Source organism: Talpa occidentalis, unplaced genomic scaffold (genome assembly GCF_014898055.3).
Source record: "Talpa occidentalis isolate TD23 unplaced genomic scaffold, MPIMG_talOcc4v2.1 talOcc4.7, whole genome shotgun sequence".
Lineage (NCBI taxonomy): Eukaryota > Metazoa > Chordata > Mammalia > Eulipotyphla > Talpidae > Talpa > Talpa occidentalis.
Genome location: NW_023605083.1, coordinates 33,243,284 through 33,258,324, shown reverse-complemented (window position 1 = coordinate 33,258,324; position 15,041 = coordinate 33,243,284). Strand labels below are relative to the sequence as shown.

General features: G+C 35.1%; 1 protein-coding gene across 1 annotated transcript in view; it reads left to right on the top strand.

Annotated features, from left to right (window-relative positions):
• Positions 1-6,671: 6,671 nt before the first annotated feature.
• The window catches only part of CAAP1 (caspase activity and apoptosis inhibitor 1), a 54,333-nt gene continuing 45,963 nt past the window's right edge, over positions 6,672-15,041 (top strand). Inside the window, exons 1-4 of the mRNA XM_037495454.2 lie at positions 6,672-7,031; positions 11,233-11,433; positions 12,600-12,684; positions 13,575-13,650. Coding sequence (XP_037351351.1) covers positions 6,750-7,031; positions 11,233-11,433; positions 12,600-12,684; positions 13,575-13,650 — 644 coding nt within the window. The 5' untranslated portion in view covers positions 6,672-6,749. The remainder of the gene's footprint in view (positions 7,032-11,232; positions 11,434-12,599; positions 12,685-13,574; positions 13,651-15,041) is intronic.

The following is a 15,041-nucleotide window of genomic DNA, read 5'->3' as shown; positions in this document are numbered from 1 at the left end:
ATTAACTGTGAGATTTCCCTGTGTAATGTGGGTGGGTAGTTTTCTCAAGAGTTAAGAAAAACTTAATCAACACTACAAAAACTAAAGTGGCATAATTCCTTTACTCTAGCCACATGAGAAGACAAGGGTTTTGTTTGCATCATCTACTTTTACTACTTACATACCTCAAATTGTTACCTAGTGATGGCTGTCTTTAATTTCTGCTCTACCCATTTTCATTGCTTAATTTTTAATAGAGCTAGTACATTTTATGGACTTTTTGGGAATTTTGTTATACATCATTCCATATGTTGACAAAATAATTTCTTCATTTAAGTCTTTTGTAAGTAGAAAGTGTATTTAATAGCTCACTTTTAGATGAAGTAAAAACAAATTACCAAAATGTTAGTTTGTGTATCATTGACATCAGGCTTATAATACTATTTCTCTTAACCTTCAGTACTGGAACTAACTTACTTATCCATTTCAGTTTTGACATTTGTTTGGTTTTGGTCAATCCCATTATCTCAAAGGGAATTTGGAATGTGTTGAATTTTATCAGGCACTTTTGTAATAAGTAAGAGTAAACCAAACAGTGCTATTTGCAAGTGCAAAACCAGTCATATGAAATTAGGATTTTTGAATCCTTAAGATAGCCCAGACATAGTGCTATGTACTTTGATATTTGATTCTCCAGACTCCTTAAATGAATGAAGTTCTCTGTTTTCCAAAGTAAAGAAGTGGAATAAATCATGATAGAAAAAAAGTGCAAGAATGCTGTACTTCCTTTAAATGTTCTGAACTTACAAAGAAGGTGCAATTACATTAATTACATAATTTATTGTGTCCAAGAGAACTTCAGTTTTTTAAGTACAACTATTTCCTATCTTAAAAGGGAAAAAGATCTTTTCATAAAAAAAGACGGGCTAAAATAGGGACTCCTCTGTGGCGCAGCGGGTTATGCGCAGCGCTGTGAAGCTGTCTGCAGCCTCTGCAGCATGAGTTCGATTCCCGGCTGGCCAGGGATATACCCACATGGCGTGGCAGACCTCTCCTGTCTCGCCCGCTGCTCCCTTCAGCAGTGCTTTCGGTCCATCTGCCTGTTCTGCTCCCTCCTCTGTCTCTGGTGAATCCTTTCACCCTCCTGCGCCTCTGGCCTGTACCCCAGTTCTTGTATAAATAAATCTTTAAAAAGGAAAAAGAAGACTGCCTAAAATAGTGAGCCACACTCTCAACATTTATGATACATAGAGCCATAAATTTCTAATAGGGGTAAAAAAGGTCCCATGGTCTAGACTATTGCAAAGGAAAAAATTTTGGAATGTAAAAAGAGAATGTATAAAGATGGGATATGCATATTTTACTATGAATTAAAATAGTAATTTTAATTTGGTGTGTACCCAGACTTTTAAATGTTCTGTTTGCTGATTTTATTAACAACCTGTGTCTTACATTTTTGTTGAATTGGGATTTAGGTGGTTAAGTAAAATGTTAAATGGTAAAGAGTTTAATCCAGATCAGCCTGGCTTTACACTGCTTTCTTGTTAACATGTCAAGTCCAGCGTGTAGTTGTAAGTACAAATAATTGATTTGCAATACTTTGAAATACTTGGTACCGTTGAATGATGATAGGACATAGAGTCTTGGTTAAGAATATGAGTTTATTCTTCAAAATGTAAGGGGTGGCAAATTATAAACACTTTGCTACCTATTGGTTTACAAAACTTTCTGTAACAATTTTTGATATACCACTATTTCATGTTTAAAGAAGACAAATTACAAAATATAACCTAGCAAAAGAGATAAAAGTCCCACTTGAAAGATAAATGTTAAATGTGGCTTAGTGTTATTTTAAATATTTGAAATTTTTTCCATGATTCCTGAATATGCTTTTTCTGAATATAAGAACACATTTATTTGATAAAATACATACATCAAATAAAAACTACCTATAATCCTACTACCCAGAGAGAACCATACTTAATCTGTGGCATATCAACAGATATGTAAATATGTTTTTAAGGGATTAAATGCATTTGCTCATTAGCCTGATTTTTAAACCTGACATAGACATACACATGCTTCTACCTTTATTATACAGATGTACTCATTTTCTATAATTAATTATTCCCATATTTACCTATCAAGCAATGCTGTAACAAGTCTCACAAGGGTCTTACTAGTTTCATATCTAAATTAGCACCCCTAATTTCATTTTTTTAAATAAGCAGGTTAGTGTGATTTTTTTTTTCTAACTAGCTGAATTTATAACTAGCTAGGCAATGGAATGTTTTATCTACCTCGTTCTTTTAAATGATAGAAGCATAACTAAAAGATAATTCTAGTGATATAATTTTTAAAAAATTTTTTAAAGATTTATTTATGCATACAAGAGCTGGGGTATAGGCCAGAGATGCAGGGGGTGAGAGGATTCACCAGAGACAGATTGGGAAACACAACAGGCAGATATACTGAAGCACACTGCTGAGGGGAACAGAGGGCGAGTCAGGAGAGGTCTGCTGTGCTATGTGGGTTGCTCCCTGGCATGCTGGGGATCAAACTCGTGCTGCAGAGGCTGTGGACTACTTCATAGTGTGGTGCTTAACCCCTAGCACCACCAGGGAGGCCCTCTAGTGATATAATTTTGAGGGAAACACATAAATTGCTCCAATGACTGTCATGGAGGAAAATAACGTGGGAAAAGGGATTTTTGAAGAGGAGTTGGCTAAGTTCTATAGGTTGATGTTGGTCCTGGGGCTAAGATAAGGTGCTGGAACTTCTCGGGGTTCCTCAACCCATTGTAATAGGAAAGTAAAATGTCCAAATGGCAACGATGTTTTCATCAGATTTTAAAGTATATGGTATAGAATTATTTAAACAGTGGTTTGCAACTTGAATTAAAATACACATTAAGTAGCATTGCAAAGAACAATTTTAAACTGGATAGCATGCATTCAGCAATTTTATGCTTGTTCTAACTCTGAAAGGTCAAATAAAACTTAGATGACAAGTCAATGGTAACAAAAACAATGAAGAGAAGATACTTAATGATAAAACAATTGACAAAACAATATCAATAAGAAGAAATAGAATTGGTAGCCATTTCACTTTATTGTAACTATGGTGATTGGAGGTAGCATGTTAACTTGACACCTAAGTTGAAATAAGGTGGCCTGAAAAGCCCTTAAGCAATGAATCTTTCATTTTTACATCATCAAAGGAAATAATAAATTCAAGAAATGTTTGCTTATTTCTATATGATTTAAATTTTTCAATTGTAAAAGGAATTAAAGGTACAGTATAATGCAGCAAAAGAGTACTGGCTTTGGAATTGAAAAGGCTTACACTTCAATTATATTTCTACCACTTGATAATGAATTAAAGTTTGTTGCTTAATCTCAGCCTGTTTAATCATCTGTATATTTGGGATGTCATAAAACAGAAGACTAAAATATTTACATTAAAGCTTAGCAAAATATTTGCCACATAATAAATACTTAATAAGCATTCCTTTCAAAGATAACCTAAGCCACCCATCTTTAATAAGAAAAGTGATTGCTGGGTGCAAAAAATATTCAAAAGGGGAGAAAGTATTAAATCTTACTACTATGTAGGTAAAAAAAATGCCCATGGTTGGTGGAGAACAGTGATTATGATTTTTTTAATAAAATTGGCTGTTTGTAACTCTAAACAAATATCCTTAAGCTTTGTTTAAATGTATTATAATGCCATAAAAACTTACTGTGAAATAGAAAGGTGATTCTGTTGGATTTAAGAATCACATCTACCTATCCTACAGCCTTTGCTTGAATATTGACTTATTTGACATTAATTTTAAAAACCCTTCTCATGGGAGCCTCCCTGGTGGTGCAAGAGGTTGGGTCTCAGCACTATGAAACGATTTGTGACAAGAGTTAGATCCCTGGCCAGGAAGCTAGCCACATGGCACAACAGACTTCTCTTGTCTTGACTGCTGCTCCCCTCAGCAGTGTATTTCAGTCAGTCTGCCTGTTCTGCTCCCCACTCTGCCTCTGGTGAATCTTCTCACCCCATGCTGCACCTCTGGCCTACACCCCAGCTCTTATATGCATAAATAAATAAAATAAATCTTAAAAAAAATTTATTATGGACAGCAGAGAAATATAGGGAAAGAGGCTCTAAAAGTGTGCATTTTGTTTAATTATAGTCACAATAATAGTGTGTAACAAACAACAAAAGCAATAGCATTCATTAAGCTCAGGAGTTACAAGATTGGGATTTGCTGATATTGGTTGGGTTCATTCATATCTCTAGAGTCTTAGAACTCAGGACTTTGCTCTAGACTGGTCTTGACTAGATAGCTTAATTGGGACAGCTCAGCTTTATTTTTCTCTCTTTCTCCTTGGTTTTAATGTTTATCTTTGACCCTTTGTTTGGTTTCTCTATATTCCACATATAAGTGAGACCATCAGTATTTATCTTTCTCCTTCTGACTTACTTTGTTTAGCATAACAGCCTATTTTATATAAAAGTATTGACTATCTAGTGTAATTTATTGACTACTGTACTGAAGGTGAAAAACAATGGGTATATGGGTTCTCACCATTAATGAACACAGCTGAAAGCACACAGCCTGAAGAATATTTGAAGCACTGAACTAAAATTAATTGCTTGATGATGGGGATGCTACAGCCACAGGGTGATCAATTTCTCACTCTTCTGATGAGGCTCCAGAATAACCAGTAGAAGTTTATTTACTGTTGTGATCCTGTGGCTCACTGGAAGACCTGCAGCTCAGTGCTGCTCTCCTGCATCACTGCAGAGTATTATACCATGTGACATTTGCCTGGAAAAAAATCAAAAGTCCAAATCTGAAATATGTGTATCTTTTTTGCACCATTGTAAAATATATACACATAATGAATTGTGAAGCTGTAATATTGAAAAAATGTTACAAAACAATGATAAATCAATAAATTTTATTTTTTTTAAATTTCTTACATACTTCTTAGTAAAAATTTGTTGAATGAATGAGTGAACAGCAGCACAGTTTCAGGAGAACTCAATACTCAATTATCTAGTAAAATAAATAGCTGGGAAATACAGACTGTCCAACATGGCTTAGTGAGCTGAAATTTAGGATGGCTTATGTTTAGCTCTGAAATCCTACATCGCAACCTTCAAAACCTAACACAAACCCATGATGCATTGTCAATTTTCAAAATTCTTGTCTATTATGCATTCTATCTTGGAAATACTAAATTACATAAGTACATACTTAATTACATAAGTACATAAGTACTCCCTAATTTTTTTTCTGTTTCTCTTTCATTGCTGCCCTCACATGTAGTTGCTTTTTCTTTTGCACTTCTTGACGCAAACTCTTTGTAAAAATGGCATGGGAATCCCCCGGTCAGTTCCCTGCATGAAACTCTTGTTTTCCTCTCCTTCAAAAAACCAAGATTATTCAGACTCCCGAAAAGGCAGTTTTTGAGGAGAGGAAGGAAAAGACAAGATATTTTATCCCTGCTCCCCTGTCCCATCTCACCAATACAAAAATGAATGTACATTTATAAGGTCAACACACTGATCTCAGAAGATAAATGGTTGAACTTGTTACCAGACCACTTAATGAGGAGGACATATAATGTTACACCATTGGAAAAGTATTCAACATGTAAATGAAGAATGCAAGTTAAAACTCTGAAATGATAATAAATGAGAACAAAAATTTCAAAAGATTTCAGTGTATGGGTGACATTTTCAGTTGGTTCAGTCTTTCCTCAAAGGAATTCAGAAAGTAAGAAGCTGACATCCTATCATCAATTTCCATTTGGGGTACAGAATAAGGAAAATAATGAAGTTTTTTCTTAAGGCTTTTATAGCTGCATTATTCTAAAACGACATAAACATCGACATTTGAATGTTAAATAAGAGAGGGGCCTTCCTGGTGGCGCAAGGAGTTAAGACGAAACCTATGAAGCTATCCGCAGCCACTGCAGCATGAGTTCAATCCCCGGCCAGGGAGGTACCCACATGGCGCATCAGACCTCTCCTGACTCGCCCACTGGGGAGCAATGTATTTCAGGCAATCTGCCTGTTCTGCTCCCCACTCTGTCTCTGGTGAATTCTCTCACCCCCCAACACCTCTGGCCTGTACTCCAGTATTGTATGCAAAAATAAATAAATCTTTTAAAAATAAATAAATAAACGGAGAAAGATTACTCAAATCAAGCGCCCTTAGAAATGAAAAAAGAATGTCATAGCAATTAGTTGGGAATAAAAAGGAAGCATAAAACACTCTTCCTATACAATTCCCTAAAGTCACTAAAAATCTACTCAGATGATTAAATTCTCTTTTTTGTTATAACGTTTAGTGTCTTAAAGATTGGAAAGAAATGAAAACAGACGTTCGGAAACTACGTTCCTCTTACCACGTAACTGCTTAACGATAACGTTTGAAAAAAACAGAATCAATAAGGCAAACAACCGCAGTAAAGCTCCACCTCCGTCCTCTGCACAGGTGGAAAAACAAACAAAACCCCACCACGAACGCAGCCAGCTCTTCCGCAAACAACTGACGTCCGCGCTCGCGCAAACAGCCTGATTGGTCCGCGCCAGCGGAAATAGCGTGGTAGGTCCGGGCCGCCACTTCAGAAACGTCTCTAGGCTGTGCGACGAGGCCGGAAGTGACGCAAAAGCTGCGACGCCAGCGCCGGCCGCCACCGGAGCGGGCTTTTGGTGGCTCCACAGGCAGCGAGCTTTCCTTGGATGCTCGCGGCGGCGCGATCATGACCGGAAAGAAGTCTTCCCGGGAGAAGCGGCGCAAACGAAGCAGCCAAGAGGCAGCCGCGGCTCCCGCGGCCCCGGACGTGGTACCGGCCCTCGCCGGCAGCGGCAGTGGGAGCACCAGCGGCTGTGGGAGCACCAGCGGCTGTGGCAGCGTCAGCTGCTGTGGTAACACCAGCTTCACTGGGAGTGTCACGGGCGGTGGGAGCAGCGTGGAGCGCGGCGAGCGCAGGAAGCGGAGGAGCACGGACTCTTCTTCCAGCATCTCGGGCTCCCTCCAGCAGGTGCGTGCGCGCTCTGTCGCGGGCAGGGAGGGGATTGTGAGAGTGGGATGGGGTGCCCGCTGTGGCTCGCTGCTAGAGCTCCAGTTCCAAGGTTCCAGTCGTGCTTGAGATCCCAGCACCTGCATCTCGGTAAACCCCCTGTCCCCAGGGCCTGAACTTCAAGTTTCTGCATGTGCTCATCACCTAACTCGTTTTCCTTTGGGCACTTTTCACTCTGTTCTCTGTCTTCCTGAAACGTGTGGGTCCGGAGCTGTCCTTAAGTGCCCTTTGCGAGACACACTTTACTTTGGTCTTAATTTTCACCTTTTAGTAGATTATGATTGACGTTGCAAGAGCTGGAAATGTAGCGTCAGAGGTTAAGGATGTTAACCCCCTACTCACAAAAATGTTAATAACTTCTACATTGGAATCCACTGTCTGACTATAAAAGCGATGTTTATGTTTCACCAACCAGCCAGGATACCACAGTTTTAAAAATCGTGTGCTTATATTTTATGTACTGTGAAATAAATGCATGAATATATGCTTAAAGCTCATACAGTGTTGGAAGGGAAAAACTTGTCTTTTTTTAAACTTCCCCACAAATAGTTTGATACACCACCTCCTCATTAATTCTTGTCAGATATGTGTAAAGTCTCCACGTAAGTCATATTGTTATATGGCTCTCGCCTTCCATTGAATTGGCTGATATTATTGTATAGGGCTGAGGGATCTTTCTATATGTCGTACTTTTTTTTTTTAGTGACTACAAGATAGTGTCTTCATTGAATATTAGATTTCCAGTTTTATTGCAGTCAGAGTTAATATGAAAATGAATACCCCCATACAAACGTCTTGTGCAAGAATTACTTTAGTGAAGTCGCAGAATGAAAGTTGCTGTGTCAAGTTTATGCGTTAAAAAATATTTGGTAGGTATCAACCACCAAATGCTCACCAAGGAAGGCTTTATATTTCAAGTAGTATATAAAAATGCCCATTTCTGCAAATTTGCTTTATGCCCACTGTAAAATTTTTTTATCAGTTTATTGAGTAAAATCATTACTTCATTTGCTTACATTTACACTTTCCCTATTAATAGTGAGAGTGAATGTTTTTCTATTTTAATTTGCCATTTGATTCCTTTTTATGTAAATTGCACATACACAGCCTCTACTCATATTTTTGTTCGATACTCAAGTTCTTACTGGTAAGTTTTCACTCTGCATAAAGTCTTTGTTCTAATCCTTATGAAAGATATTTTGCAAATGTTACTTTGATTTTATACAAAGTGACTAGATAATCTTTTTCATTGCTTTATGAATTTTGTGTGTTTAGCAAGATCTCTTCTATTTCAAGATTATACAATTATTCTGTATTTTTTCTAATACTTTTTAATGATACATATTTAAATTGGCAGTTAATGAAAGCATAAACGACTGTTTATTTCTATGTATTTTCTTGTATGTAGCCTCACTGTTAATTATTAGTTTCAAACTGATTCTTAGAAAATTGCTACTAACAGGGAGTTTTGCCTCCTCTTCTTCAGTATTAGTATTTCTTATTCTTTGTTCTTTTGTATTATCTAAGACTTTTAATGTAGCATTGCATGGAAGCAGTGATAGTAGGTATATTTTTCCCAATCCTTTTTATAGTGGGACCATTTCAAATGTTCCATTAATAAGTATATTTGCCATCTGAAAGATGCCTTTTATCAAGTTAGGGAAATTATGTTCAATTACTAGTTCCCCAAGGGATGTGAACTTTATCAGATGCTTTTATGTCATTCTGTTGAGATACATAATTTAATATTAAGTCATAGATAAGTAAGTCACATTGAATTCTCCTTGAAGTACTGGAATAGACCCTATATGTTTTGTTTGTTAGGCACAGCTGGAATTCAACAGTTATTTTTATTTTAAAAGATATATTTATTCATACAAGAGCTGGGTACAGGCCAGAGGTTTGAGGGGTGAGAAGATTCACCAGAAGCAGAGTGGGAACAGAACAGGCAGACTGACTAGAAATATACTGCTGAGGAGAGCAGGTGAGCGAGTCAGGAGAGGTCTGCTGTGCCATATTGGTAGCTCCCTGGCTGGCAGGCTATCGGACTCCTGCTGCAGAGACTGGGGACTATTTCATAATGCTGTGCTTAATCCTGTGTGCCACCAGGGAGGCCTCCAACATAGTTATTTTGTGTCATAATTAAACACTATTTAGAATGAGAACTAAGTTTATTTGTTTAGAAGATGTCACTATATTTGGGACTGTAGATTGCATCTTAGAATTCTTGAGCATGCCATTGTATCTGTTGTGTATTGAGTTCCCTATTACAACATTTTTGGTAGTAATTTTATAAAGGTATAAGTCAGTGTGCTGTTCAGTAGTTGTAAATATTGAAAGAGTTGTGCAACCATCACTATAGTCAATTTAAAAATCTTTTTATCACACTGCAAAGAAACCCTTATAGCTAATACTCTCCCATCTGGTTCCTTACCTAAGCAACCAATAATCTACTTCCTGTCACTACAGTTGTATATATTTACCTGGTCTGGACATTTTGTATGAATGGAAATATATAACTCATGTTGTGACTGGTTTCTTTCACTTAGTGTAATGTTTTTTCAAAGTTCATCCATATTGTAACACATATCAGTACTTCATTCTTTTTTTGTGACTGATTAAATTTCCTGTAGGGCTATGTCACACTTTGTTTTTCTCATCATTTATCACTTGAGCGACATTTGGATTGTTTCCACCTTTTGGCAATTATGAATAATGCTGCTGTGAACATGTGTGTACAAGCTTTTGTGCACATATAAGATTGCATTTTCCCTGGCTTGTATTATCTAAGAATGGAATTATTGAGTTATTTTGTAATTCTTTGAGAAACTGTCAAATTGTTTTGCAGAGCAGCTACACCATTTTATTTCCTGTTAGCAGTGAATGAGAATTCCATTTTCTCTACATCCTCACTAACACTTGAAATACCTTAAAAGCCATCAGAATAAGAGCCAATCTTACTTACTTTTTCATTTAATTATAGTATTTAAAAAAAAATGCCTGTTTTTAACCTGCTTTTAAAACAATTTTACTAGAAAATATAGCAAAGAAACCTACCTGTATATATCATTCAGGGTGATTTTTCCAAGGACATAATTTTTGAATCGATATCTGAATTTGTTAATCTTGAAAGTACAGTGTAGAGTGGGAGATGGGGAGGAAAGACTGTCGTAGACAGCGGTATGAAAATCCTGCCTTAATGAGATGAGGGGAGAATAGGTTATATTTGAGTAATTCAAAGAAATCCATGTTGTTTGTAGCATGAACAATGAACATGAAGACCCAGATTGGCTCTATTACTCAAAGAGCAGTGGAAAGTTATTGGATGTCATACAAAACAAATTGGAGATACCTTATGTTAGCTGTAGGGAGTCTAGTTAAGTGACTGTGAAATGATCTAGGAAAATTATTATGGTATATCTTGGACTAGAATTATGGCAGTAGAGTTGGTGATATAGTGTAAATTTAGGAGATAGGAGGAATTGATATAAACGTCTTAAATTGTGTGTTTGAATTTGATCAAATTATGTAGCAGTTTTAAAAATGATACTAGTTCCCGGTAGGCAGTAGTACTTTATTATGTAATATTTGTGATTTATATTGCTATCCCATTTCCTTATATGTATTTTAAAAGATTGATGATGCATGCATATTATTTGTGAGTGAATAGTCTACTAGGGAAATATTTTAATTCTTTAGAAGTCTAAAAATTGTAGGAAAATATTAAGTATTGAGTATATTTTAATTATTGTGTTCTAAGATATTATTTTTTCACTTTCTATCAATTTACTGAGCTTATTACAATGTGGAGAGTAAGATAAAAAATATTGAGCAATTAAAAGAATAACTATAAGAAAGAAAAAATAAAAAAAAACAAACAACTGTAAACCAGAGACACACTATGGGGGTGGGGGCAGGGAAAGGAGTGTTTGGGGCCAAAATAAGAGGGGTGCAATTGTATTGTATGGGGAATATAAAAATTAAAAAAAAAATGAGCAATTAAATATTTTTCCCTTTGGGTTTAGATAAACAATCCATGCAAACAAGGAATTTGGAAATGTTTAATAAAGAATATATGAAATTGAAGTCTAAAAATTATTTACATATCCCATACATTTTAAGTAGTATTATTTAATTATTTTTTAATCTCTTTTAATTTTAGGAAACCAAATATCTTTTGCCAACTTTGGAAAAAGAATTGTTCTTGGCAGAGCACAGTGACCTTGAGGAAGGTGGACTGGACCTGACCGTGTCATTAAAGCCAGTTAGTTTTTATATATCTGACAAAAAAGAAATGCTTCAACAGTGTTTCTGTATCATAGGAGAAAAGAAGTTACAGAAGATGCTTCCTGATGTGTTAAAGGTACTTCATGACATACACTACCAGACTTTCCACATGATTAGACACATGTAAAATATGTGGCATATTTTTTTCTGTGGCACTCATTTTACTTAATGCAGATTATAATTAGTGTTTTCAACTAAAACAGGCTACTTCAAAAACATATAAAAAATGATTTTGGAAAACTGCAAATGGCCTTGTATATTTATAAATTTGTCAAGGATGAAAGGGATAATTTACTGTATTTAGGTAAGAATTTATTGACCCTCTGAAAATAATTTTATTGAATGCAGGCATTACTAGTAAGTAGGAGCACTGATGACTCTGGTGCTTTAAGAAATAATGTATTGCTGGGCCGCCCTGATGGCGCAAGGGTTTAAGCACAGCACTGTGAAGCAATCTGTAGCCTCCGCAGCATGAGTTCAATCCCCGGCCGGTCAGGGAGCAACCCACGTGGCACAGCAGACCTCTGCTGTCTCGCCTGCTGCTCCCCTTAGCAGTGTGTTTCGGTCAGTCTGCCTGTTCTGCTCCCCACTCTGTCTCTGGTGAATCCTCTCACCCCCCGGTACCTTGGCCTGTACCCCAGCTCTTGTATGCATAAATAAATATTTTTTAAAAAAAGAAATAATGTATTGCTGTAGAACAATACATAGTGATGTATTGGGTTGTTGGAAAAGTCATGACATATTTTTTCTATGTTTTTCAAAAAAAAATGTGTCTGTCATGACTTTTCTGACAACCCAAGAGCTTATATTTCATTAATTTACAAATATTTCATATACTTCTGAAAATTAGTCAGAGAAGTACATGGTACTTAAATTTTGCAATTGTGGAAATTGGGTTTAGACAAGCTAAACCAAGCATCATATATTTAGGATGTATAGAACAAGGACTTGAATATTTAAACCTTTAGAGTAGTTACCTAGCACAAATAGGCTGCTATTAAACAATATATGGACATTGGAACCTGACTTACTCTTTAGTTCATTCTTTAAACTCATTTCCCATTAACTCTATCAAGTATAATGTTCACATGTTAACTAGTAGTTTTGCAGATATCAGCCCATAAAAGAATTTATGTGGTTTTAATGTAAGATTTTACTAACCAAACTTTTTTTGGATTGCTGTTTTCTAGTTACATTAGTGCTATGTTACATAAATGCGTTTTTAAAATTCATTTTCTTTAGAACTGTTCAATAGAAGAAATTAAAAAACTATGTCAAGAACAGTTAGAGCTGCTATCTGAAAAAAAAATCTTGAAGATTCTTGAGGGTAAGAATACATATTTCTACATTTTGATAACATTAGTAAACACTATGTTCAGCAAAATCCTAGGTATATATATTTTTTCCTTGAAATTTATTTATATTTCATTATTGAGTAATCACTGAAAAGTATTTTTACTTCTATTTGTGCTAAGAAATATAACTCCCATATTAGAATAGCATTTTACAAATGGACTTTTTGATGATTTATGCATGCTTTTTTCCAAATCAAGCATACAGGTTAGAGTATAAGTTTACACACAGTAAAAAATTGAAATAAAATGTTTACCCAAAGTGCTATAGAAAATTAACTTCATAATTATAATTTTTTTATTGTTTTCTTTATATTTATTACTTTTGGTTACCTATTTGCTCTAATGAGAAGTGGATGCAGAATTAGAAGAATTTCTTACAATTTGCCAACATTTATATTTTTGTCTGAAATATCACTCCTCTTTATGATACTATCACCTGTAGAATTTTGGATTTTTAGGTATTTTTTTGCTTTTGTAGCTTTACAAGGATTTGAGCTTTAGCATCATAAGAGAAGCAACAAGAATGGAGACTTTCAATTTCTGCAGATATCTTTTTAAATAAAATGTTTAATGGAATTTGTAATCGGCATAAGATGTATACATATGTGTATAATCTGAAAGTATATATACACACTCTTCTGTGTGTTTGTGAGTGCATTTAAATAATAGATAACAGGGAGGCAATAAGAAATACCTAATAGTCATTAAAAACTCATTTTAAATACAAGCAATTAAAAGTGTCATCTTTCAACAACTATAAAGTTCTTTGAACTGCATAATTTTTAAAGATAACAACCTTTTTTATAATGATTTTAACTGTTCTATGAGCATGCTTTCAGTTTTATTTTATTTTATTTATAAGGTGACAATGGTATGGACTCTGATGTGGAAGAGGAGGCAGATGATGGCTCTAAGATGGGATCTGATGTAGTCAATCAGTAAGTAAAACTTTCATTTTCATTTCAAAATTTCTTTGTTATTCCTTTGGTGATTTCTTACCTCAAGAATGTGATTGTTTTCTGGTGTTTATTTATATGAACCATTTCAACAGTGTAGAAGAATTGATTTGTTTACTTGTAATGATTGGTCATTTTGGTGTATATAAGGATAGAGTTAATTGCTTTGAGGATTAAGATAATTTTCTTAAACTCCTAGTCATAAATATAGGACAACAGCAATGCCACCTTGAAGTGGAATTATGTCTCATTTAGAATTTGCGTATACTGTCAGTGGTATCCACTATATATTAAGTACTTACTCCACCAGGAGTAAATAGCTTAGAACACTTACCTCACTGATTCTTCTGTGTACTGAGCAATGTGCATATTTCTTTTGGAACTTTATGTGGATTTTAGCTTTATCATCATAAATGAAGGAAAAAAATGGAAACTTTTGATAACAGTTTCAATTTTTGAAACTTTTGTCTAAATTTCACGGATGAGATGGTTCATTTTATATTGGTAAAGATAGTTTAATTGTTATAGTGATAAAAAATGCCTAAAATTTTGGGATGCTGACTAATCAAGGAGACATGTGCTATTTTCCCTCTAGATTATTCTATCCTGCCATGATTCATCGAACTTTGACCCACTAATTTTAGCATTCATTGATGATTTTGGCTAATATAATTATTTTTTGTTGTTGCAAAGACTGTTTTGTATCTCTCTGTAAAGAGTGGTAGCACAAATAAGAATAAACTAACAGAGGAAGTACTTCGCATAAATAAGTAGTACATTGGTGAATATACACCCGAGGGGGGGAAGAAAAAAACCTGTATTGTGGGGGTAAAAAAGGAATGTAAAATAACATAATACTAATGGGTAAATGTCACAAAAGACAGACTAGTTGATTTCATGTTAAAACTGTAAAAGCTATCATGTATTCTACTTGAACTGAAGCATTAAAGAACTCTTATTGCTTGGATGCTTCATAATTAGTAATTTTTGGTCATCCCATTTGGACACACGTGGGTGTCATAGGGCGATTTATACTTACCTACGGAATAGAAACTTTACATATTGGTTTCCCTTCAAAATTCTTGGCTTTAAATTATTGTAGTAACTAATCTATTTCAGCTAGTTAATCATTTACAAGGCTTGTCACTTTCTAGCACCTAAAAAATTCTTAAATTATCTAAATTGATCATTTTGTTTCTTGATGTTACTTAGAGAATTCTGAATTGAACTTTTGCTTGATTACACTTATTTTGCCTTTATTCAAATCTATTAATTTTTCCCAGCTTTTGAAATGTTGTCAAGGCTAGTGTTTTTCACACCGAAATACTAGTGTTATCTTTTCTACTTCTAAACCATTTATTGGCTACCCAGTG